Source organism: Candoia aspera, chromosome 1 (genome assembly GCF_035149785.1).
Source record: "Candoia aspera isolate rCanAsp1 chromosome 1, rCanAsp1.hap2, whole genome shotgun sequence".
Classification (NCBI taxonomy): Eukaryota; Metazoa; Chordata; class Lepidosauria; order Squamata; family Boidae; genus Candoia; species Candoia aspera.
Window position 1 is genome coordinate 199460589 of NC_086153.1, and position 25739 is coordinate 199486327.

The 25739-nt window shown below is 41.3% G+C and overlaps 1 protein-coding gene across 1 annotated transcript in view; it reads left to right on the forward strand.

Moving 5' to 3' along the window:
• PLA2R1 (phospholipase A2 receptor 1) overlaps nucleotides 1–22981 on the forward strand; it is a 79585-nt gene extending 56604 nt beyond the window's left edge. Inside the window, exons 19-30 of the mRNA XM_063318313.1 lie at nucleotides 761–864; nucleotides 3921–4060; nucleotides 4438–4555; nucleotides 11528–11676; nucleotides 13243–13381; nucleotides 14637–14875; nucleotides 16651–16819; nucleotides 17141–17281; nucleotides 19119–19235; nucleotides 20974–21150; nucleotides 22514–22546; nucleotides 22638–22981. Coding sequence (XP_063174383.1) covers nucleotides 761–864; nucleotides 3921–4060; nucleotides 4438–4555; nucleotides 11528–11676; nucleotides 13243–13381; nucleotides 14637–14875; nucleotides 16651–16819; nucleotides 17141–17281; nucleotides 19119–19235; nucleotides 20974–21150; nucleotides 22514–22546; nucleotides 22638–22852 — 1741 coding nt within the window. The 3' untranslated portion in view covers nucleotides 22853–22981. The remainder of the gene's footprint in view (nucleotides 1–760; nucleotides 865–3920; nucleotides 4061–4437; nucleotides 4556–11527; nucleotides 11677–13242; nucleotides 13382–14636; nucleotides 14876–16650; nucleotides 16820–17140; nucleotides 17282–19118; nucleotides 19236–20973; nucleotides 21151–22513; nucleotides 22547–22637) is intronic.
• The last annotated feature ends 2758 nt before the right edge of the window (nucleotides 22982–25739 follow it).

A 25739-nucleotide genomic window follows, 5' to 3' on the forward strand; every position in this document is an offset into this window, starting at 1 on the left:
GGACTGTTGTAATGCTCTTTACATGGGACTGCCCTTGAAGAGTATCCTGAAGCTTCAACTGGTGCAAAATTCAGCGGCATGGGCAGTTATGTATGCCCCCAAGAGGAAACACATTACTTCTCTGCTTTGTGAACTGCATTGGTTGCCAGTTTGCTTCCAGGTCCAATCAAGGTGCTGATTTTGACCTTTAAAGCCCTACATGGCATGGGGCCAGGTTATCTGAGGGACCACCTCTTCCCAATTACATCTACCCATCCCATCATGTCCAGCAGGAGAGGCATGCTGCGGGTCCCGTCTGCAAATGTGACGGGACCTAGGAGGCACCCGTCCTCTGGAACATCATCCCTCCCAAGGTAAGGTTAGTCCCAACCATTATTGCCCTCTGGAAAGCCCTTAAAATGTGTTTTTTTCAACATGCCTGGGGAGCTCCTGGTAATAGGGAGCCTGTGTGTTGGCTGTATTATGTGTGATATTCTCCCACTTGTGGTTTTGTGTTATCTCTGTTTACTGTTTTAATTGGTTTTAATTGGTTTTGTGGTAGGTTTTAACAGTAGGTTTTATTGTACACCACCCAGAATCACTTAGTGTGAGATGGGCAGCCACATAAATTAGACAAATAAATTAGACAAATAAATAAATAAAATGAGAACCACATTTCTATCACTACCAGAGAGATATTTGTTTAGCTTTAGCTAAGGTGCCTCCATTAAACAATTCCAAAACCCATTTGTAATAACTAAATACTAAATTTTGTTTACAGATGGACAGATGGATCACCATTATTGTACCAGAACTGGGCAGGAGATAAAGAGAGATCAAAACCAGCTCAAGGGCCAAAATGTGCTTTTATTTCTTCCCAGACAGGTACATGTTGTATGTGGTCCTTATTATTTCAAATTTTTTAATGAAACATTTGGTAAAGTCCCATAAATTTATTATGTTATTTTATTCTGAATCATCTTTGCCTGTTGGCCTAGATAAGAATCTTCTAACAATATTGCAGTGTTTAAAAGGCACTGAAAACCTGGTTTTTCCACCAGACGTTGGCCCAGGCTGTTGAATGAGCCAGTCATGGTGTTGTATTGCATGTTTTTGAGTTACTCCAAGATTGGTATGCTATTTTAAAAAATTTAAATTGTTCCTTTTGACTGTTGGTTTAAATAAAAATGTAATTGAAATTATCATTTAAAGTATTTCTAGATCGTGCAATTTTTTTTATGAAGAACATTTATTAGTGGATTTTTTTTTCTAATATACAGAAATAGCGTTATAATATATGCATTTTGATCAGTGGCCTGTTCTTCTATATTGGGGAGTTTTTTATTTGGTTGTTCTTAACACAAGAACTTCATTTATCATCCAGATCTCCATCTGTTAACAAAACTTATTAGCTTGTGTATCATGTTTGTGTGTGTGTGTGTGTTTGTACTACAGTAAATACTTGCATAATGGCTGCTTGGAGTCTTTAAATACTATGCAAATATTGTGCTCCAAATACTTAATTCCAACAAGAATGTCTTACTGCCTTTTATAGTACTGAGTATGGCATGAGAAATTATTTTCCTGCAATAATATTGTCTGCACATGGAATAGTACACATCCCCTTTCTCTTGTGCTTTTCTTGTGCTTCATCCAAATCTGCCTTGGAAGATCCCTGCAAAGTAACTTTAAGGACATTCCAATCCTATTAGCCAAGGGGTAAAGGGAGCTCAGCACTCAGTTTCCACAGATTATATTGGAAATGATTTGATTAAAACATTGATTATCTTTATTTCATACTGTACAGCAGGAGGAACCCAGGAGTAATACAAGTAGCATTGTCCATATGGAACAAACCGTTGTTTGCTGGAAGCATGTTTGAACTTTTAAGAATATATTGTGGGTGCATCATCCAATGGCTGTCAGCCAACTAGTCCTCCAGATGCTCTCTCTAACATCCCTGTGGAAGCTTTGGGTGGCCCAAGGACATTACTTAAAATAGATGTGATGCTGGAGGCTTCCGCTTTGCTGCGTAGTGTGCCGTCCTCATGTTCAGCTCTTTTTGTGCAATATAATCTTTTTTTTTAAGTTAGGACTTTCTATGGTATAATGTTGCAAAAAGTTTTATGTGACATGCATTGTCTTTACTTTGTTCTTCTCTACTTTTCTGATGTGAGAGCACAATTAGTTATTGGCAAGTCATTTTATGAAACTCCAATTCTTATAGTGCCATCCTCACACTTGGAGGAGTTATGTTTATACCGTTGTAATGAATTGGCTGTAAGAAAGTGCATCCTGGAATAAATTCAAATATGCTGAAGGTTAGCAGATACAAAACACTCAGACACTAGGAAGTGTGCATCTTGAAAGATGGTCAGGAAATGCAATACAGGTAGTCCTTGCTTACTGACCACTCGTTCTGCGACTGTTCGAAGTTGTGACAGTGCTGAACAAGTGGTACTTACAACTGGTCCTCGAAGTTCCAGCCATTGCAGCACCTCCGCAGTCATGTGATTGCCATTTGCAACCTTCCCTGCTGGCTTCCCACAAGCAAAATCAGTGGGGAAGCCAGCAGGGAAGATCACAAGTTGCTGTGGTAAGTCCCCCCCGCCTCCCTGCACTCATGCCACCCACATTCTCCTTCCCCCAGCCTCCCTGTGCTCATGCCGAGCCATAGCACCTCCTCCAACTTGCACATGGCCTGCGCCAAGCCTCCCAGGGCCTCCTTCACCCCCCTGCAGCACCCCCTGCTCTTTACCTGGGACTCCCTCTGCTTCCTGCTTAACAACCCACGCATCTTGGGGTTATGGCAGCAATCAAGACTACCTGGGATTGCCATCACTTAGCAATGCAGTCACATGATATCCTGCTTTACAAGCACATTGCTTAGCGACAGCAATCCCGGTCCCAATTACCATCATAATCTGAGGAATACCTGTATGTTAATTTAAATTAAAACATTTTTTTTAATTGTAAAGTGCCCAGAGTTGCTCCTTGAGTGAGATGGGTGGTGCCTAAATTTGAAGAATGAATTAATGAATTAATATATATATATATATATATATATATATATATATATATATATATATATATATATGTAATAAAAGAGTTGTCTTACATTTTCACTGACTGTTATTGTCCTGTCCTGGCCCACGGAAATCACAGACACACAGGTAAATCTTATATCTTTACTAAAATGGTTTTCAAACAGAACTCTAATGGCAAAAAGGCTTGAACAAACAATCGTAGTCCCTCATGCCCAAAATACTCAGACCACAGAAAACCAGCTTAAATTAGAGGCAAGAGAAAATTCAATTCGTAAACAAGATACTAGAGGGTCAAACATGCATGGTATGGGGGTCCAGGGTCACTACTTGAGAAGGCAGGCTAAGGAGTTTTGTGGCCTGTGCCAAGAAACTCCTTAGCCTAACGAAGAATTGTTGCCAAGATTTGTGAGGTCCGCGACTCCCCTTATGTAGGGGCGACATGACTTGGATTTGTTCCTTTGGCAGGGCAGGGGTCTTTCTGGCCAATAGTCTTGCTGAATGCCTTTGTTCGGCCCTCCTCTCTTCACGGAGGGCCCTTGCGTTGGGGGGAGGTGTTAGTTCTGCCTCTTCGTCTTCTAAGGCCAGTGATAGCTGCCTCTCCTGGTTGGTAGGCAATGCTGCTTTCCCTGCCTGTGACTCTTCCAACTGAATCACCTCAGGCTGATGACCCTCCTGTAACTCCTGTTCAACTTCAAGTCTGAGCTGGCCATGACACTTACGGGAGTATGGGTTATTACATTGGAGGTTGTCCTGAGAGGAATATACTTCTCAAAAATTGTTGCCCATAAATTATAACATATTTAATTATATAGGAAATATACTTAATTGGTCAGTGTTATGTCCATATTTACAGGGTAATTTTAGTTTTATTAATTATGTTGTTGCATCCCTTAGGACAATGGGGCTTTGCAAATTGTACCATTTCTCTACCTTGTATCTGCAAACGTAAAAATATACAGATTACTGAGAGAGAAATCCTGAAAGAAGAACATCAAGGAACTTGTCCTAAGGGATGGCTATACTTTGGATTTAAGGTACTTGCTGATTTAAAGAAAAACCTTCTAGATCTTCTAACCCAACTGCAGTCTGTGAGCCAAAGTTGACTACCAGTCCAAAAAACTACCTCTTTAAAAAATACATATCTGCTTCATTCTAAAGTGACAATGTAATGTTACTGTGTACTTTTCCTGAGTGTTCTCAATTGTCTATTATATTTATAAATTGTAGTTTGTTTTAAGTTCTCCTTTTCTCTTTTCCAGTTAATGTGCAAAACTGTGTGATCCATTGCTTCTTTTAACTTAACTTCTTCATTCTTTCCAATCTTACCCCTATCCAGTCTTGCAAATAAAAATTTGTCTGGGTGACTCATGGCTATCCTAAAATTTCCAATTTAATCTATTTTTCTAAACAGTGTTTCCTGGTGCAGATTCCAAAGGATCCAGACCATTTGAAAAGTTGGTATTCTGCTCAAAAAATCTGCAGCTACTATGATGCATCACTTGCTTCAGTTGAAAATGAAGTTGAACAAGGTACCATACTAAACACACCTTCATCAAAATATGTTATAAATTTATTTATTTATTCATTCATTCATTCAATTTCTATAGCCACCCATCTCAGCAAGTGACTCTGGATGGCTTACAACAATAAAAACGATAAATATATGTTTCTTATGAATATTGCGTATTTTATGAGTAGGATCACATCTATAACCTACTTATATTTAAGGCACTTGGTTTATACATAATGAGGTTTTGTAGGACTTAATAGCTATTCCATATGTATTGGATATTTTGAGGATCCAGAATATGACTATTTAAATGCTTGACTGAGTGGATTTATGCCCTGCAATTTAATATTTATTACCCTTTATAGAAGACTAGTGTGACGAATGCCTTAATCTAAATAAAACTTGCAGACTCAGAATCTTGATTCAGGTTCTTGATTTATTTAGAAAAGAGTGCAAACATGTAAAAAGCTGAGAATGAGGAAAGCACGCCCAAACTCAAACTAAATAGCATCTTTGCAAACATCACCCCGCCCCCTCCCTCACAAGCAGCCCTCCCCACATTCCCAGGTGCTCCTAATGAGCACCGCTGATCAACGGGCTAAACGACCTTGACATTTAAGAGCTAGCCGAAACACATTCCTGCCTGGCACCATCCAGCCTGTTTATTGTACAAGGTTCCCAGCAGCACCCTCCCAGCCAGTACACGTGTCAGCACCATGGCAAGCGAACCGTTACGATGTAACCTCATCTGAACGGTGAACATGACATACCGCCCCCCCAAAAACAAATTTTAAGCAGCGGGCTTGGAAGGATAAGCATGATGAAAAGCTCTAAGCAAATCGGGAGCAAGAACATCGCGAGCAGCAACCCATTCCAGATGAGGAAAATGCTTCCACCAGACGAGGTATTGAAGAGACCCCCGCAGCCGTCGGGAGTCGAGCACTTCTTTAACCTCGAAATGCTGTTGCCCATCAAGCATGATCGGTGGCGGGGGCAGTGCGCAAGGATGCCAACGGGATGAATCCTGGGCAGGTTTCAATAAGCTGCAGTGAAAGACAGGGTGTAAACGCTTCAAATTATGAGGCAAATCCAAGCAAACAGTCACAGGATTAATTACGGCAGTGACAGGAAAGGGTCCAATAAACTTAGAAGCCAACTTTTTTGAAGGCTGGGGTGACTTCAGAAACTTTGTGGAGAGGTAGACTAGATCTCCAACTTGAAAAGCCGGCTGCTGACGCCGGTGGCGGTCAGCGTGTTTTTTATAGGCAGTTTGAGCGTCATGAAGAGCGGTTCGAATAACTGGCCATGAAGCAGAAAGCCTAGAGCCCCAATCGGAGGCATCGACAGCGGGTGTGGGTGGTTGAGGGAATTCTGGAATAGGAACAAAATCTCGACCAGAAACAATCCGAAATGGGGTCTGGCCAGTGCTTTGGTGAACCGCATTATTGTAAGCCACCTCAGCGAATGGCAGCAAGTCAACCCAGTCATCTTGATGATAATTTATGTAAGATTGAAGAAACTGCTCCAAAGTGGCATTAAGGACCTCCGTGGATCCGTCAGTCTGGGGATGCCAAGCAGTAGACAGCGCTTGCTCCATGCCAATGAGCTTTAAAAAAGCCCGCCAAAACTTAGAGGTAAATTGTGTGCCCCTATCGGTCACCAAACGAGAGGGGCATCCATGGGGTCTGTACACGTGTACCAGGAAAAGTTTGGCCAGCTGCTGCGCCGAAGGTATGGAAGTACAAGGCACAAAGTGAGCTTGTTTAGAGAAGTAGTCCTTGACCACCCAAATGACAGTTTTATTCTGACTCGGAGGCAGGTCAACAATGAAATCCATGGAAATCACATCCCATGGGTGTGCAGGGTCAGCCACTGGTTGTAGGAGCCCTTGCGGCTTACCCACCACCCTCTTAGACATAGCACAAACAGGACAAGAAGCTACATATGCTTTGACATCCTTACGGAGGGTGGGCCACCAGAATTGTCGACGAACCAAATGGAGGGACTTCAGGAACCCAAAATGCCCCGCCTGCTTACTGTCATGGGAACGTGCCAGTATAGCAGAATGTTGAGAGTCTGGGACATAAAGATGGCCCTTGACCCAAGCAAGACCATGCTCAAGGGACACTTTGTCGGGATTAGCCAGAAGCCAGGGATCGGACTCAAGCAAAGCCACAAAAGCTGAGCGGAGCGCTGACGGCAGCGGCGGCTGTTTGTGAACTGGCGGGGAGGGAGGTGATTGGCGGCTCCGAGCGCGGCTACGCGTAACAGCCACCTGTCCTAATTGAGGTCTGGACAAGACGGTGCCAACCACGTCAGGCACCGGACCCTCGTCTTGTGGCAATCTAGACAGGGCATCAGCCAAAAAATTCTTTTTTCCCGGGATGAATTTAAGCTGGAAATTAAAGCGACTGAAAAACTGAGCCCAGCGAATTTGCTTTGGAGTGAGGCGCCTAGGAGTACGGAGCGCTTCGAGGTTGCGGTGATCAGTCCAAACTTCAAAAGGGGAAGAAGCCCCCTCCAATAAATGCCTCCAAGCCTCTAAGGCTGCTTTGACAGCAAAAGCCTCCTTCTCCCAAACGTGCCAGTGTCTCTCCGATTCAGAGAACTTGCGAGAGAGATAGGCACAAGGCTTGAGAATCCCAGAGGGATCCTTTTGAAACAAAATAGCTCCAATTGAAAAATCCGAAGCATCCACCTGCACCACGAACGGAAGGTCCGGGTCAGGGTGAGCAAGGACCGGCTCCTCAGTAAAAAGAGCCTTGAGCCGATCAAAGGCAGCCTGACAATCAGGAGTCCAGTTGAGCACAGCCCCTGGGTTTTTTACTTTACAGGTCTCCCCTGAGCCTCTAGTTTTCAACAAATCAGTGAGGGGGAGGGCAATCTCCGTGAACCCCCAGACAAAGGAGCGGTAAAAATTGCCGAAACCGAGGAAACTCTGAAGTTGCCGCCTGGTCCTGGGGCGCTCCCAATTACGCACTGCCTGAACCTTAACAGGATCCATCTCAACACCTTTATCGGAGATCCGATAGCCGAGATAATCCAAGGAAGATCTGTGGAACTCACACTTAGAAAGCTTTGCATACAGTTTGGCGTGCCGAAGCTTTGTGAGAACCTGCTTAAGAAGGTGCTCATGTTGCTCCAAGGAGTCAGTATAAATGAGAACGTCATCCAAATAAACCAAGACCCCCTTAAATAAATGTTCATGTAAAACCTCACTAATCAGTTGCATGAAAACACCCGGAGCCCCTGCCAGACCAAATGGGAGAACCTTATATTGGAAAGAACCCAAAGGGCAATTAAAAGCCGTTTTCCACTCATCCCCCTCCCTAATACGAATCCGGTAGTAGGCTTCGCGAAGATCCAATTTGGAAAATACTCTGCCTGTGGACAGATGAGCAAGCATGTCCTTGACGAGGGGCAGAGGGTATTTGTTGGAAAGGGACGCGGAATTCAACCCGCGGTAATCCGTACAAAGTCTCAGGGTGCCATCCTTCTTTTCACGAAACAGCATGGGAGCCCCAACCGGTGAATTAGCCGGCTCAATGAAGCCCCGAGCCAAGTTTTTGTCAATGAAGTCTCGTAAGGTAGAAAGTTCACTCTTAGTCATGGGATAAATCTTTGGTTTGGGTAAGGGGACGTCTGGGAGGAGTTCAATGGAACAATCAGTCTTACGATGGGGGGGTAACTGGTCGGCCTCCTCCTCCCCAAACACATCCACAAACTCAGAATATACAGCCGGAAGACCCTCCAAGATGGGTGAGGGCGTCAAAGCGGGCACAAGCTCAGCCCTTCCAGCGGTTGGAGGCCCTGCACGACTCAGAAGAGGCGCTTGATAGAAGCCATCCTCGAAAGTAACGGAGCAGGAGTGCCAGTTGATATAGGGATTATGAGCGGCAAACCAGGGAACACCCAAAACCACCAAAGGGTTACCAACTGGGGAAACAACGAACTGAATGAGTTCATAATGGGATCCCATTCGCAAAGCCACTTCACCCGTAAAATGGGTAGCCGGCCCTCCCCCCGCAGTGGAGCCATCGAGCTGCTGGAAAACCAGCGGCTTAGGGAGGGGAAAGCATGGCAAATCCAGTTCCCTGACCACATCAGGATGGATCAAGCATCTGGAACAACCAGAGTCCAGCAAAGCCCAGACTTCAACAGACTTGGATTGAAAGCCCAGGTCGATTTTGACAGCGAGGATGGGGCAATCAGCACTCACCATATTAGAGACATGCCCGGATTCCACCACCTGTCCTGCGGTGCCGCCTAAGACAGGTGGAAATCGTTTCCCGCCGGCTGTTCAAAGTCTTCCAATACGTCACCTGGGGTGTAGATGTCCTCATCGTCCGCGGTCGCCAGCACACCTGTCAACCGCCTTGGGGGGTTAGCTGGTTTTCTCAGCGACTTTTGCAGTGCTTTGCTGGAGCGTTCCGGAGCCTTGTTCTTAGTACAGTCGATGGCACGGTGACCAGGCTTCCCACAAGTGATACATTGCCCTTGAGCAAAATGGCGGCGCCGTTCCGCATCCCATCGTGCTGATGGGGGTGGCCCTGGAGCACGGGCAGCTGAGATGGGTCAGTCTTCCTTGGTGGCCATCATGAACGTGCGTTGGGCATGTTCGGCTTTCCCCGCAAGGCAAATCCAGTCATGCAAAGAGGTGGGATCATCACGTCCTAGCGCCCAGCGCAAGACTTCGCGATTGAGGCCATCCTTAAAACGATCAATTAAGGTGGCCTCTGACCATTTGGGTACTTTACCCGCCAAAACTTTAAACTCAAGAGCATAATCCGCAACAGTCTGCTACCCTTGCACCAGTAATTACAATGCATCCTTAGCCCTTTCCTTGGCCAAGGGGTCTTCAAAGTAGCATTTAAGCGCAGCCAAAAAAGTATCGAAAGCGGCTAGCACTGGCGCCCCAATCTCCGAGAGCTGCACATACCAGTCCGCAGTTCTGCCCTTCAGCTTCGTTGCTATGGCAGCTATTTTCTCCTCCGACGGGAAAAGGTGCCCATGGCGTCTCATGAAACTGGCGGCATTAGTAAGAAAAAAGGATAGGTTAGCAGGGTCGCCATCGAACTTGACCGGAAAGTCCCGGGGGGGACCCCCAGCCGGAGTAACTCCAAGGGACGGGCGGCTCGGTGTTACATCTATAGGAGTAGATCCTCGGGGCCCTGAGTCCCGTGGTGGGGCGCAGCCATCAGCCCCTGGCGACGGGGAAGGCAGGAGGCTAGGTTGCCTAATCGGCGCGGGACCACAGACGATCCTCACGACGTCCCCCAAAGCAGTAGACATGGAACAAAGAACGTGTTCCATTGACTCTATCTTGGACTCCAGGACCCTGATCCTGTCCGGGGTAGCGGAATCCTCGAGCGCCGTCCCCTCCGGCCACGGGCTTCGTGACACCCTGGGTTGCTCGGATGGAGTGTCTGGCCAGCGGAGCTTCCATGTGGTACGGGATGTGCCGGCTCGGGGGTCCATCAAGGCATCCCACAGGAATTGCTCCTGCCCCGTTATGTCATCTGGAGGCGGGACAATCTGCTTCTTAGATCCAGCGGTCGAAGAAGAATCGCCTGACGGAGGTGTAGTTGGGGCAGGAACGGGGCTTGGGTCCCGGCTCGGGAACGTTGACTCTGGGAGTTGTCCAGTCTCCTCCTCAAACTCCCCAGGATCCTTTCCACCTTCAGCCATCACTAAGTCCTCTTTCGCAAGAAAATTTTTGGGTAAAGAGTAGTGAAGTGGGTGGATACTATGATTCTCAGCTTTATGTGACGAATGCCTTAATCTAAATAAAACTTGCAGACTCAGAATCTTGATTCAGGTTCTTGATTTATTTAGAAAAGAGTGCAAACATGTAAAAAGCTGAGAATGAGGAAAGCGCGCCCAAACTCTAAATAGCGTCTTTGCAAACATCACCCCGCCCCTCCCTCACAAGCAGCCCTCCCCACATTCCCAGGTGCTCCTAACGAGCACCGCTGATCAACGGGCTAAACGACCTTGACATTTAAGAGCTAGCCGAAACATATTCCTGCCTGGCACCATCCAGCCTGTTTATTGTAGAAGGTTCCCAGCAGCACCCTCCCAGCCAGTACACGTGTCAGCACCATGGCAAGCGAACCGTTACGATGTAACCTCATCTGAACGGTGAACATGACAACTAGATACAATTTTCTATCAGAAAAAAACAAAAGACTAGATCAGATAACTTTACTACTTGCAACTGACTGTGAAATACCATTGCTCAACATTTAGATAGAGCCAAAGGTATTACATTGCAGCTATAAATTGATTTCAACTACAGAAGAAAAAATTAATGCTATAAAACACAAGTATATTTGCATTTTATAGGGTTATTTAACATTGAATAAATTCCTACCTCTTTGGACTAGGAAGATCTAAACCCATTTTCTGGGATTTAAGACCTCCCCTTGATAACCATCACAGCTAAAACCATTTCCTTGGACCTCAAAGTTGATACCCATTTTTCTTCTCTAACTCGGAAAGCATAGTGATGTTTCCACAGAATTCTTTAAGAATTTTGCATGCAGTGACAAAGTAAAACCCTAGAAAGACAAAGAGTGTGGAAGTAGTACGAAATAGTACCTGAAATAGTATGGAAGTCCTAATTTGAGGTGGTTTGGTCATGCAGAGAGAATGAATGAGAATCCAATTACTCTCTCCATCTCTATCTCCATATCTGCTTTGCATAATATTGCTTACCTTGAAAGAAAATAGCATGCTTGGTATGTTTGTATGTAGGCATGTATGTTTGAGGTTCTTCAATAGTCATTCTTTCTTAGCAGTTAGGAATGACAGTTCTGACAGAATGATGCTTTAGTAACTGTCTTTTCAGACTGACAAGAAGCCATTATATTCTGGAATTCCCCAAAAGTTTTATCAGCCTGCATTTCTCACTTTTCATCTCCATATAATTTGAGTAACTATTAATTTAAAAAGATCACTTAACATTCTGAATTCTAGTTTTCTTTTCTAGCTTTCATCACAATGAACCTGTTTGGACATAAATCTAGTGTCTGGATTGGTCTGCAGAGTGATAATTATGAAAAATGGCTTAATGGACAGGAAGTGGAATATGCCAACTGGTCTCCAGCACAAGTAAGGCAATGTAATCTTACTTTTTTTGTACCCTTTCCAGTTACTGTACTTGTAATGAACATATTTCTCTCATAGATAGAAGGGGGAAGGTTGGAAAAAATACAAAAACAGAAAGCTCTTTCCTAGAGAAGATAATAACCAGGAATAACCAAGTTATGCAAACTGACCATTAAAAATGGTAAAGATAAAGATGCTCTTGAGTCAAGGTTATTTGCTATAAGTGTTATGGAAATAGTTCGGGATTATGGAAGCTATGGAAATAGTCTGGGATTCTGGGAAGCCTTGTTCTGGGATTTTTCTTGTTCCCAGTCTAGCCAATGGTGTGAAAGTTTCTTTGCCCCATCCATTATTAATCATAACGGCCCAGAGTCCCCTTTTGGGGAAGATGGGCAGTGATAGAAATTTGAAAAATAAATAAATAGCCAATAGCCAACTCTGGTGCTTTGCAAAGTGTATTAGTGCAAACAAAGCATTAAAGCAATTACGTCATTTGCAAAGTTCACAGGCTATTTCAAAGGATGTCCCCAGTTGTCTGCGCATGTGCAACATATCCATGAGGTCAAAGGACTGGGCTTGCATACACATGCAGAGAAAGATGGGAGCACCTTTCAAAGCAACCATATGAGTCTTACAAATGATGTAGCTGCTTTAAAGCTCCTCTGAGGCATGCTTTGTTCAGTGTAAGGAGTTTTGTGAAGCACATCTTTTGAATAGAATACCAAACTCTATAAGATACGGAAAAAAACTCCTCCATTTGAGTTTAGGTGGCACTATGAAAGGGACCAAAATGTACATAATGTCAATGAAGTTGGTAGTCCAATTCTGACATAAGCAAATGTTGGGGAAAGAAGAAAATTATCATTAGAATTGTGGGATCTTGTTGATATTTTATAATTTGCTGTAATAAAGTTCTTAGATATTTACTTTAATGAAAAGTGTTATATACATCTAATAATAATATAATATAAATAACAAGTAAATATATGGCCATAGAAGTCTTATGCTTCAAAAGCAGGTGGACTTCATTATCTTAAAAAACAACAAAAAACTTATCACTTACAATTTGCAGAATGCATCCTATTTCATTTATCACATGGATTGCTAGTAATAGCAAGAGAAGGAAGTATTGCAAGCTGTTAAACAGCATTTATCATGCATAAGAGAGGCAATATTAGTAAACTTGGGAAACTAGGATTAGATTAAATAAATACATATATAATAAACCATGTCATGTATTATCTATGTTTATTTACTCTATTCCTATATCACATTCCTTTGCTAAAATATTTCAGTGTTTAACTGAAATCTTAAAACATTTTTTTTCTAAAAACGCTGTAGAAGATAGAAAACTCTAATGAAATTGTGCAGTGTGGCTTGTAACAATGCATATTAATTGTTGGAAAGGCAGTGAATTGGGGGGACCAGAAATCTAGGAGGAGGGGGAATGAAAAGGTACAGTCCACAGTACAATGTTTTGTGGCATTTCCCACTTTTCTTTTATGTATACTCTGATTATCATTTTTATTAAATATGGCTAGGGAAAAAATCCTATTGCTTTTCCCACTGATTTCTATCACAAGATATTAATTTCAGAATCATTACATTGCTGATACTGAAAAAAAAGTTGCACTATGTACTTCAATACTAAATAATCCAAGTTTCAGTTTAATGGGAAAGTGGTACCTCGAAAACTGTGGAAACAAAAATGGGTTTGTCTGCCAGAAGGCTCAAGGTAAATTGCTATATCCTTGTTTATATAAAAATGTGCTAAGCTTTATAAGCTAATTTACTAATCTGTTATGTTGTATGAAATCTACTGCATAAATGATCCACGCAGCAATTATCCTTGATCTAAGGCTACACAGGGTTCTAATCCACAAAAGGAGGTCTACTTTAAGAAAGTGAACGCTTCTATTTCAGGTGGAGATGCTTTGCACAGGTATATGCACAGAGGGGTTTGGTGGAGCTGTGTGGCTGGAGCCGATAGATACACGCTTACTCCATGATGAGAAATTGGCAGTTGTTGAATATTACACTTTGGTGAATGATGATAATGGATGAACCAGTTTTTGGAAAAATTATACAAAATTCTGAATGACTGCAATCTAGGGGAAAAATTTACTCTGCTTGATGACATGAACGGATGGATGAAAATGAGACAAGAGGGTACAGAAAAACTAAAAGAGTCATGTCATCTTTCTGCAAATTGGAATGCTTACCTGCTGTTTAGAGGGGGTTGTTTACAGATTAAAGATAAGAGAACAGTGAATATGGCAGCTGCATAAGTTTGAACACCCTCCTAGGTGATTCAGTGCTATAGGTATAACTATATCTGCAGGAACAGTTTTCAGAGTACAGGTAGACCTCGGGTTACGATGGCATTTGGGACCGGAATTTCTGTCACTAAGTGATGCGGTTGCAAAGCGTCATGTCACCTTGACCACATCACATAGCGACGGCAATCCTGGCAGTCTCAGTTGCTTTTATAACCCAGCGACCACACAGGTTATTAAAGAGAGGACCTCATGTGACTGAAGTCCTAGGCAGGCAGGTCAGCGGGTAAAAGCTGTGGGTGGGTGAGTACCACAAACAGGCACTACTGAGCACAGGCAGGCCAGCGGGGGCTGTAGATGGGCCAGCAGGGGCCGCAGGCAGGCGCAACTGACCACAGGCAGGCCAATGGGAGGCCTGGGCGGGTGCTACAGAGCACAGGCCACCAGGTACACTCTTCCACAAGCTCCTCATGTTGCAAGGATTATTCAGCAGATCCAGAGAATACCAGTTTGGGGAAGGTTGACTAGCAATAGTACTCATCTACCTCTTAGTTTATTACTTTTTATACACTTTAATAGTTTACAATACTTGTCTCATTTATTTCAGAGATGACTATACCTTGTTTGAAAAATTTTGATTTCTTAACATTTGATGTTGAGTTGGAAAGCTTTTTCATTTTTTTTTCAAATGACTCTTGATTTTCTCTATCACAGATACTTCCAGACAGATCATCAATCCTTTGGTGATGTATCCAATACCAGATACTTTAGAATATGCAAATAGGACATATACTTTGATCAATGGCAGTATGACTTGGTACATGGCTTCACAAATGTGCAAAAAAATTGGGACTGAATTGGTCAGCATTACAGACTACTACCACCAAGCTTTCCTTACTGTAATGATAAATCGACTGGGTTATGCTCACTGGATTGGATTGTTCACTTCAGATGTAGGTATTTAAAATATTTGTCCAACTGATATAGTTTATTAAGTGCATTCAAATTTCATTTATCAGGAGATGAACTAAAGGTATCCAGTGAATGTATACAAAAATACTTCGGAGTTTAACTCTGTGAATTTAATCCAGAGAAGATGTTGTTTAAGGCAAGGGTAAGTGTAGGGTAGAAGTACTTCATAACTATGAAACACTGTGACACAGTCAGTAGGAATATAAAATTGTAGGCGTGGAGTTTTCATATTTTATTCCAGAGTGGAATTCTGTTATGAAAGTTGTAATGACAAAGCCAGAATGAATGTTCTATTTGCCCTACAAGGGAGAGTTAAGGTTAGGGTTAGGGGTTCTTCTGTCCTGTCCCAGTTACACTGGCCACCAGGAGACACCACATGTCTTGTTTCCCCCTCTTTGGAATTCAACAGACATGGATAGCCATGTACATGACATACCATTCTGAGAGCTTCTATATATCCCTTCCCTTGAACCCCATACAATAAACAGCTGGCTACCCACGTCCAATGCGTCCCAAAGAGGATGAAACTGATCATATGGTGCCTCCTGATGGTCAGTGTAACTGAAAACACCACACAGGATATATACTATGTAAAAATAGAGAAATTCCACTACCACCCCAAGAGAGGGGATGTAAGTCATGTAAAACCCTGTACATAGGGACATGGCATAATATAACATCTGTATCTCTCTGGTGGTGGACTGTATATACCATTCTGAGAGTTCCTCCATCAAGCTCCTCCAGGATGTCTCCAGTGCTGAGGAGCAGCTTTAGGATGACAGAAGGGTCTGCAGGCAGAAGAGAGAACTGGTGAAGATTCCTTCCCCTTTAGCCAGTGGAAATATTCTACTGGATTAAAAGTCTTCTACTGATGACTTTCTACTCTTTTGCCCTTCAGGAGGCTTTTGTTGAACCCAGCTCAGTAAATATAAGAGTCATTGGGAGTTGAAGAAAATGAATGAATGAACGAACGAACGAACGAATGAGAAGGAAGGCAGGCAGGCAGGCAGCAGGCTTAGATTTCTTAAGTCGCTAATATGCTTAAACATCCATGGAAACCAAACCATTTAAAAAAAACTCGATCACAGCTTCATATTTTTCAGTGTCTTTATGTTTGCCACCATATCTTGAAAAACATTACATTTTAAAACTTCATTGATAATAGCCATATTTTGTAGGCAAGGAATTGGACACTCCTGTTTGAAATCTCAGTTCAGACAAGAGAAAGAAGGTCCAGTGGTCTGACATAGGACAAAGCAGCTTCCTCTCTTTTAAGAGTGATCAGTGGTTTTCTGTGAATATTAAACAGGGAAAATAACTTTTCTATTAATTTACATCCCTGCATTGGAAGAGAGAGTGAACAAGGATATCAATCCCAAGTAAATAATTAGTAAAAAGCTTGGTAGGGCTGCTTTGCTTCAAAAAAGGTTCACTTGAAGCATCCCTTAGAAGCTGCTTTATGGAGCAACATGCCCCCTTCCCCTGCTTCAAAAAAGCCAAGCAGGCACCTTGCTTCACTTCATGTGGCTGCTCTATTAACTGGAAGAGGCTTTAGAAAATGTATTAAAGCCTTCTCCAGATACTGGAACCACTGGACAAGACCAGATCACCTCACTAAAGAGTCTTGCAGTGCTCCTTCCTTCAAGAAGAATTGCCTTATTTCTGTAGCATGAAGCACCTCATCAAACTGCAGTTGCTGCATAAAAGCTTCTTGAGTTAATGACCGCAGAAAGTAATCAAGTGCTTCTTTCAGCAGAACAGCCTTCATTTTGAGTGGTCAGATGGCACCTTGCTTTTTTTTACATTTTTGGGAGAAGAGGAAACACAAAGTCCAGGACACTGCGTTTACATTGATATTAATGGACACTGGAGAACTACTGACTGTGAAAAGCTTTTGAGTGGTGCAATTTGCCATATTTCACCCAGTAAGTCAGCTCTTATGTTAAACATTGAAATGCTCTTGGTAAATACAACCCATTCTGGCCTTTTTGAAAACGGCAATTGAATCAGGAATAATAAAAATAATGTGATGCTTTTAAGATCTGGAGGGAGGCAGGTTCACTAGAAAACAAGGTAATAAGAGTTGACGAATTTTCTGCCAATGCCAAAGGCATAGGATACAAAAATCACGACTGACATTAAAATCATCTGGTTGAACAAATTAATAAACAAATGCAAAATTAATGAACAAATATAAAGTCTGTGGTAATGCTAGAAAATACTTCCATTTGTTCTTTTTGTCACAGAGAAGAAATCAATGGAAAATAAGGGATTATGTGATGAAAAGACTGTCCCTTGGATAAGGTTTGACAGCAATTGCTACAGCTTTTCCACTGTTTTTGAGAATCTGAATTTTGATGAAGCATTGGAATTTTGCAAAAGGCAAGGTAAAAAGCTTTTAAATTTGGGGCCTACCCCTGAGGGATTGGATATTCAGCACCATTGGTTTGTTTCTTCTGTCTTTTTTATCTACTACTTAAGTATGCCACTCAGCTGTTTGGAGTGGAGTAGCATAGAAATGTCAGTAAGAAATAAATAAGTGTTGATAATTATATTCCTAAAAACTACTAAGTTATAGCATAAGAAAGTCAGCTGGAGTAAAGCTGCTTTTAAAAAGTTAAAGAAAAGTTTGCTTGGTGTCCAATGGCAGTAAGAAATAAAAGCACATCTCTCTGCTTACAGCATTCCATACTGTATGGTATATGTACAGAATGCTGTATGTGCAGCATTCCATACCAGTGGTCCCACTAATGAGAAGACCATCTTCCTTCTAATCACTTACTCCATATCAGTGTTGGAAGTTCTCCATTGAAAATCTTAATATACAGCTAGAGAAAGTTGGTTTTTCATGTAAAAACTGGTCTTAAACCATGAGTGACTTAAGATTCAAATCTAATACTTTAAGTTTCCCTTGGAAAGAATTGGGTGACATTGGATTTGGAGTAACGTAGGTATGATTATCATTTCCCAATATAGCAACAACCTGTTAATCACAAACTACTTTAAAAAAGTGTAAAATAATGCGACAGAAGTTTGAAAATTCAATCTGAAACTAAAACTAAAATTTTAAATCTCTTTCTGGGATGTAATTCTTGCTGTCAGCAGTGCTGGACAATAAATTCTGGAAAATCCCCTAAGTAGAAAGGCTTTTCTTCTGTTAAGATGTGTTGAATCATGAACTCATTTTTTTTTTTAATTTAATTTTTACCGAGCTATTTGTAATGAACTACTAATCCCTCTTTTTAGACCATTTCCTGAACAGACAGAGGAATTTTATGTACAGCTTCTTTTGGCATATAAAGATTCTAAAATAACTCTTGCCATTGCTAAGTTTGTAATTGTAGCCTGTGGAATTCATGCATTACTAATAGCGAAGTAGACTAAGCATGATCACAAGCCTTTTTATCACGTATGTAACATGTTCTTTTTCTTTGCCTGGGTCTGTAACCCATAATAAAGATACTTGACCTGGGCTAGAAAGGTATCAACATAGGCACCAGGCCCTTCTCTCCACTGAGAGGACTTTTCCCATCAACACCCACTGCTGCTCAACAGTTGGGGAACATGCAGGAAGGCCTTGGTGAAAACCTTGTGGAAGCAAATACTCAGTAGATCCTGTGTGGGAAGATAGTTTAAACTCAGTAAGGGTTTTGAACTCAGCTCTGAAACTGATGGATAGCTGCAACCCAGGAAAAAGGCACTGTGTGTGTTCCAGTTTCTACACTTTGAGGTCTCCATGGGAATGCCTGAGCAAGGCTCTTAGAAGAAAAGGTCTTTTCAGTGGTGGTGCCCTGGCTATGAATCGACCTTTTCAGGCACAATTGCCAGCCTACGTTTTGCTTTTTGGATTCCATGCGTGGAAAAAAGTGATTTTTCCAGACTTTTTAGTCTTTTGGTTTTTTTAAAAAAACATGGTTCTTGTACTGCTGCTGTTCTGGGCTTCTGGATTTGCCTTGGTTTTATTCTGTGACTGTTTTAATTTGTTCTAGGCTTGTGTTTTGTTTCATTTGGCCTTTTTATAATCATAACCCAAAAATCTTGGCAGCAAACTGATTAAATAAATAACATTATAACAACATGTGGGCTCACATAGGGTTGGGATAGTTCCTTTTTTCTCTTTAAAGCAAATCATAAGTAAACCTAAAGGTAAAATCTTGGATGAGCATATTTTTATATTCTAACTATGATTGCTTAATGATAAATCTACCATTTGTTCATTTTCAGGTTCTAACCTTCTAACAATTAAAGGCAAAGATGAAAATGTTTTTCTTTTAGAAGAACTACATTCTTTTGGCTCTGTGGTTGAAATGATTTGGTTGAATACTCAGTTCCTTATGGATAGTAAGTGAACAGAAGTGGGGAAAGAATTTAGTCACATCCAGCTATTTGAGGTTTCCGCAAAGAGCATATACAGTAGACTCTCAGTTAACCGGCACCCATGGGGATTGGTAGATGCCGGATAAATGTAGTTTCTAGTTGCTTGAGAGTTACTATTAAACCCTAATACCCACTAGATGGCAGCAGAGAGATACAGATTTTTTTTGCTGGTTGCTTGAGAGTGCCAGTTTTTCCCCTGGTTGCCAGTTTTTTTCCAGTTCAATTTTTGTGCCTGTCGCTTGAGAGTGCCAGTTGCTTGAGTTCCGGTTAACTGAGAGTCTACCGTACATATTGTTTCTTTGGTAGTCAAATTAGCTGGGCCACCAATTAATACAGTATGCAAATTATAAATGTTTTATTTTGTTTTCTGGTTACAGGAACCCTTAGTTCCTACTGCATTTTCAGTTACATAATGAGCTAAGTAGTTTGTCTGATTATTACTACTGTCACATTAGTGCTGTGGAAAGGAAGCCAGGTTTTGTTTTCCTATTCAGCCATCTCTATTCTTTTTCCCCCTCTTGAACTCTAAAGTGCCTTCCCCTCTAACAGAGCTTGGAAGCATGTGTGCAGTAAACTAGTCTCTATACTTTATTTATTAGATTCATATCCCACCTCTTGCACAGGAGCTCAAGGTGATGTGCAGAGTGCTGCCTCATCTTGCTTCCCCCCACAGTTACAACTCCGCAAAGTATCTTGGGCTGAGAGAGAGTGAATCACTCATTCTCTGAGCTGACTAGCACCAGGTCTCCCTACTCCTAGCCCAACACTTTAACCATCGTCCCACACTGGCTCTCATGTCACCTTTGTTAGGACCAGCATTCCTTGTTTGTATATCCCATGTTTAAACATAAGTGAAAATATTTTTCAGACTCATCTGGTTCATAAGGGAGTTTTGAGGTTTTTAAAGTTGCTTAATATAAAAAAGGAAAATACTATTTTTGCACACTTATAAATCACACTTATAAAACAACACCCCTACCAACACAAGCAGGGCAAGCCACAGTATATAAACTGAGAGCAAGGCCCACTCCCTCTTTGCACTGAAGATGTTGCCTAGTCTGGCAATGAAATGTCTGCAAGAAAACAACAAGGCTCAGAGAGCACCAAGGACTCCATTTATAAATCCATTTAGATATTTACATTCTGCTGCATTCTGCATAAAGGTTTAAGGGATGACATTAAAAAAGTATTTTGGAGGAATAGCCTTACCTTTGAACTAAAAATTCATTTGGACCTAAGATGAGCACATTAGTTTTTGTTTCATTGTTTACTTTGCAGTCCATTTCCTCCAAAAGGCTCTAAGTAGCTTGCAAAATATCTATAATTTCATGTCATAAAAAGAGGAAATAGAAAGTCCCAAGTAAATTGAATTTTCATAAAAATTTAATGACCTCTAAAGTATATAATACTGAATGACAAGAAACAGCTTGCAGTTATTATGCATGATCTTCCTTGAAGATGACTAGCGCTAGAAGGGCATTGCCCTCATTTCCAAGGCTCCAGAACTATTAAATTTTTGAACAAATCACAATGCAAATGTAGTGGTTTGTTTGCAGATACTTCCCCCAAATACATACAAAGGTGTAATTTTGATATAAGAAAATGCCTGGGAAGGAAGAAAATGATAGAATTGTGAGGTCTCGTACATGGATTCTGGAGTCTCCCAACTCTATAGTGACATCACTACTGTTGTTGCCCTTAGATGCTATGGTGGTCTGGTTTGATGGCTCTCCAATTCAATATTCAAACTGGGGCACTGAGGAACCTGAACTGGGTCAATGGAAAGGAAATAGCTGCATTGCCTTGAGAACTGCAGATGGAATCTGGAAATTATCACCCTGCCATGAAAGAAAAGGATTTGTATGTAAAGGCAACACAGGTATGAACCTATGTTTAAAGAATGTGTAATTACAGTTTCTCTTCTTATATTCTAGTCAAAAGGTAGGAAACCCATAAGCCCCAAGTTGTTGCTGAACAACAACTCTGCAGAGGGAGTAGCAAAACATTAACTTTTTCTTTCTTTTTCTTCTGTGCAAACATGGGCCTAGCTTGGTCAAAAGCAGTCGTCCAGCAAACTCTTTGCAGCCCCCAACCCCCCAATCCCCAGAGCGAGTAAGATATTTGGTACCTCTTGGGGAGTTTGGATTTTAGAGGAGGGACATGAGTGCCATAAGGCTTGCAAATACCTCTCCTACACCTCATGGAAACTCAGACAATGAGGCTGATGTTTATCATTTGGGCATAGATTTTAAGAAGCAAAATGGATACTTTAGGAGGAAAAAAACTGCTGTAGATGGGGTATGCGTCGTTCCTGTGGATCACATTTGAGAGCATGAGTTGGACAGGGATTTTTCCCTGCCATTTCACTAAATTAAAAAATGTGCACCAATCAGCTAATTGAACCAGAAAACTGCCACTTTACTCCTAGGAGATTCCCTTTCAAATATGGTACTTTTGGATATCACTTCTGCCAGAATTAATGGCAATTATTTCTATTTTAAATAATATGTTCACAAGAGGAAAAGCTATAGTTAATTTTTACACCCGCAGAACTCTATAAATTATGTGCTGAATAAAATCAGCAAAAAAATCCTTAAACTTGATGACTTCCTCAATTAAACTGTTGATATTATTACTTAACCAAACTTGTTTAATGTTCATATTCTTCTGAAGAGATACATTTGCTTAAAGTGGAACTTCTCAATATAACTATTAAATCCAAGGCAGTCAGTCTTTTGGGGCTGATGGGCACATTTTGAAGTTTTGGAGCAGTATAAAATGACTGCCAATGGGGGTTGGGGATGGGAATTGCTCACTCACAGAATAATTGCGGTGGTATGCATGGCCAGAAACAAAACGGCTATTTATCAGAAGGCAAACTCTGTGGATGCTTCTCAGCTGCTCTCATCTGACTCACCAGGATGTTTTGTATGATTCCATCCTACTTTTGACTTTTTTTCTGGGCAGGTAGACGCAGTTCTAAGCAAAACTACCCTTTGTGATGTCTAAAAATGCCTATGGGAATCTATGTAGGATCCAGATACAATCTAGAAATGCTCTTACACTTTATTTTATATGCCAGGTTTTGTTTTTTTTAATAAAGTACCTTTTAAAAACAATTAAATCAGGGGAGGCACAGAGCCCAACAGATCCTAAGGACCTGTGCCACCACAGTATTTACTCCTAGCCACATTACTGTCATCTCTAATGAATCAAGTAGTTTATTATGCATTATTTTTCAGATTATCATGAGACTGCAGTACCATCAGTGAAAGGTATGTGACATCACTTTCCCATATTTTAATCTCTAAGAATGAAACTGAAACCGTTACTGTCAAGTTTTTCTTATTCACTCTCTTTTTCAAGTATATCATAGGATAGTAGTCCTGGTGATATCATCTGCACTGCTGATAGCTGTTGGTGCTATAGCTACATGTTTGTGGTATTCGCCAAGGCCCAGTCACATATCGGGAAGGATACTGTGCTTCAGAAAAGCCTGCTTTGCAGAAGCCCACTCTGAGGTTCCTGCTGCTGAAGAAAGCATCCTCATTTCCAGTCTGGAGAGGAATGATGTTCTTTAATGCAACCACGTTCATTTAGTACCACTAATACTGCTGCACTTGCAGTAGTACAAATGGAGTTCCATCTTCGCACACAAAAATAACTTCATGAACTGATTATATCATATGGTTAGACTTACGCATTTTACTCTCTCCAAATTTAAGACAGTTAAAAAAAAAAGAATGGAACAAGATCTGCAATAAGACTCGTTTGTGTTCTTGTATACTTTTGAGGCTTGGGGAACATGTCATTTATGATGCTCATTTCAGTTCCATAAATCAAATCCTATTATTGTCCATTAAAAATGTTTTCCAGATTCTGGACCAAGGAAGAGCCAACCTGCCCTCCTCTTTTCCTTTTCTCCTTCCACAACATTTTGGAAAGAACAAAATAAAACATTCACTAGATCAATTCAGCTCATAGTTTTTAGCTTTGCAATGATGCATTAGAAATAGAAAACCTGACTAATTCTGAAACTTTCAAAGCCATTATTGTAAAAAATAAAAACATTACTAAAGACTGTATTCCTCACCCTGTTCTTCAAAATTACTCATTTAACGTTTTTTTTAAACATTCTCATTTTTTTAGAATTTTTTATCCCACCTTTATTGTTTTTATAAATAACTCAAGGCGGGGAACATACCTAATACTCCTTCCTCCTCCTATTTTCTCCACAACAACCACCCTGTGAGGTGAGTTGGGCTGAGAGAGAGTGACTGGCCCAAGGTCACCCAGACGGCTCTTATGCCTCAGGCGGGACTAGAACTCAGAGTCTCCTGGTTTCCAGCCTGGTGCCTTAACCACTAGACCAAACTGGCTCTCATTTACTTCCCCACTGAACTCAGAGGTATTTTCTTTGAATAGATATTTATAGACACACACTATGATGGGTGCTACTTTACAGCTCCCACTGTTGTGGCTTTCAAATACATTTGGTTGGGAAAATATACATCAGAATTACATGGATGAACTATGAAACCAACTTGGACAGTGTTAAAATGCCAAACAGCAATGGTAGCAGTAATGGTGGGCATCAAATAAGATTCACTGAAATGCATAATTTAGTATTTTTATGGAGAAGGATTTTTATTGTAGATATGTGTGTAAGAAAGACTGATCTTATGTTCTTAGCTGAGTTGGTCTAGCTTTTAACGAAATGATTAAAACAGAAGACCATTACATGCATATATAGATCCTTAATCTCATTAGCATGTACTGTACTGCTTATTCTCTTTATGCACAATTTCTGGCTTTTTAGAATTCAGGGAAAAGCTAGTACTTACTTTTGCATTTTATAATTAATTTTATTTTCACCTTATTCTTACTTGCATTATAAAATAATACTTTTCCTCTATTTTCTTCATGTTATTAACTGAAAACATTTTCAAGTCAGTTTTGTATCATTAATGATATTGTATGCAAGTTGTTTTACTCCCTCGTACAAAATACACTCTAAAAAAAAGAACTGCTGCTCTGTTCAGTAAAAATACTTTACAGTATTTCATTGTCCTATGTTGTTTGCTTATATTTGCATGTTTAAATTTGATTTACACCCTACCTCTCTATGCAAGCAAGTACTCAAGGCAACTATATATTAAATTAATACAGGCTGGCAAAAGATACATGTCTTTATAAATCTTTATATTGCTGAGGGAGGGGCACATAAAACTCCTGGGGGAATATATTCCATAGCAATGCAGATGGAATTCTCCACTGTGCTAGAAATACAGGCTTCTGACAGTGGGGGTCATCCTCAAAAGGACTTTTTCCTGGAAATCTTAACAGCTGGACAGGCTAATCTCTTAGGCTGTATGCCATGTAGGTCTTCAAAAGTTAATACTTATATCTTCCATTGTGTTCAATATGCCACGAGCAGCCAGTGCCGGTACTCAGACAGCTTGTAATTCTATGACTTGTACCAGTTAACAGCCTATACTTCCATTTCGTACCTACTACAAATTTTGGAGAGTTTTAATATGCCCCTAGAGCATATTGCAACATTCCAGATGCTCTGTAGATATAGGTAACTATTGCCCAATCGAACCAACTGAGGGTCACAGTCTCTTCGCTAACCTTAATTGTGAAATATTTTAATTTATCAATCAGATTTATATGGCCACCTATCTATCCCAGAGTCACAGGGAGTCGGGTGGTATATACATTTTATTATTATTAGAAATTCCAGGTGGCAAATAGAGTAAATAACAACAATAATAATACCATAAAGCCCAAATAAAAACCAAGTAAAAATCTCAGAATATATGTCATATACCTCCACACCAGAGATACAGTAACTAACATCCTGGCCCTGACGCCTTCTGAAAGGCCAGTAGAATTAGGGCTGCCTGTATCTCTGGGGAGAGGTGGTTCCATAGGGCAAGTACCATGACAAAGTAGGCACACTTCCTAGGACCCACCAGATGACACTGGTTCAGCAAGGGGCCCCAGAGCATGCCTACTCTGCCACACTACTCTGTGGTGGAACAGGCAGAAACCATCAGGACTTTAAGGTGACAACCAGCATTTTGAATTACGAGAAGTCTACTAGGAGCTAGTGCAGTTCACAGGAATACTATCCACTGCATTCTGGACCATCTGAAGCTTCTGAATGCTCTTCAAGGGGAGCCCCATGTAGAGCATGTGACAATAGTCCCAGGAGATGATAAAGTGTGAGTAACTGAGCTGTGCCTCCCGATGTAGGAACAGGTGTAACTGGTGCACAAGGTGCATTTGGTGAAGGCCCTCTTGGCCGGCTGCCATCTGTTTCTCAAGCAGGAGCCAACTCTGCTTGGGGAAGTTTAACCCCATTCAAAGTTGACAATGGAAAATTACTAGATATGGGACGCCCTAACACACACTGCCACTCAGTGTTTTGGGGGTTGAGCCAAAGTCAGTTTTTCCCCATCC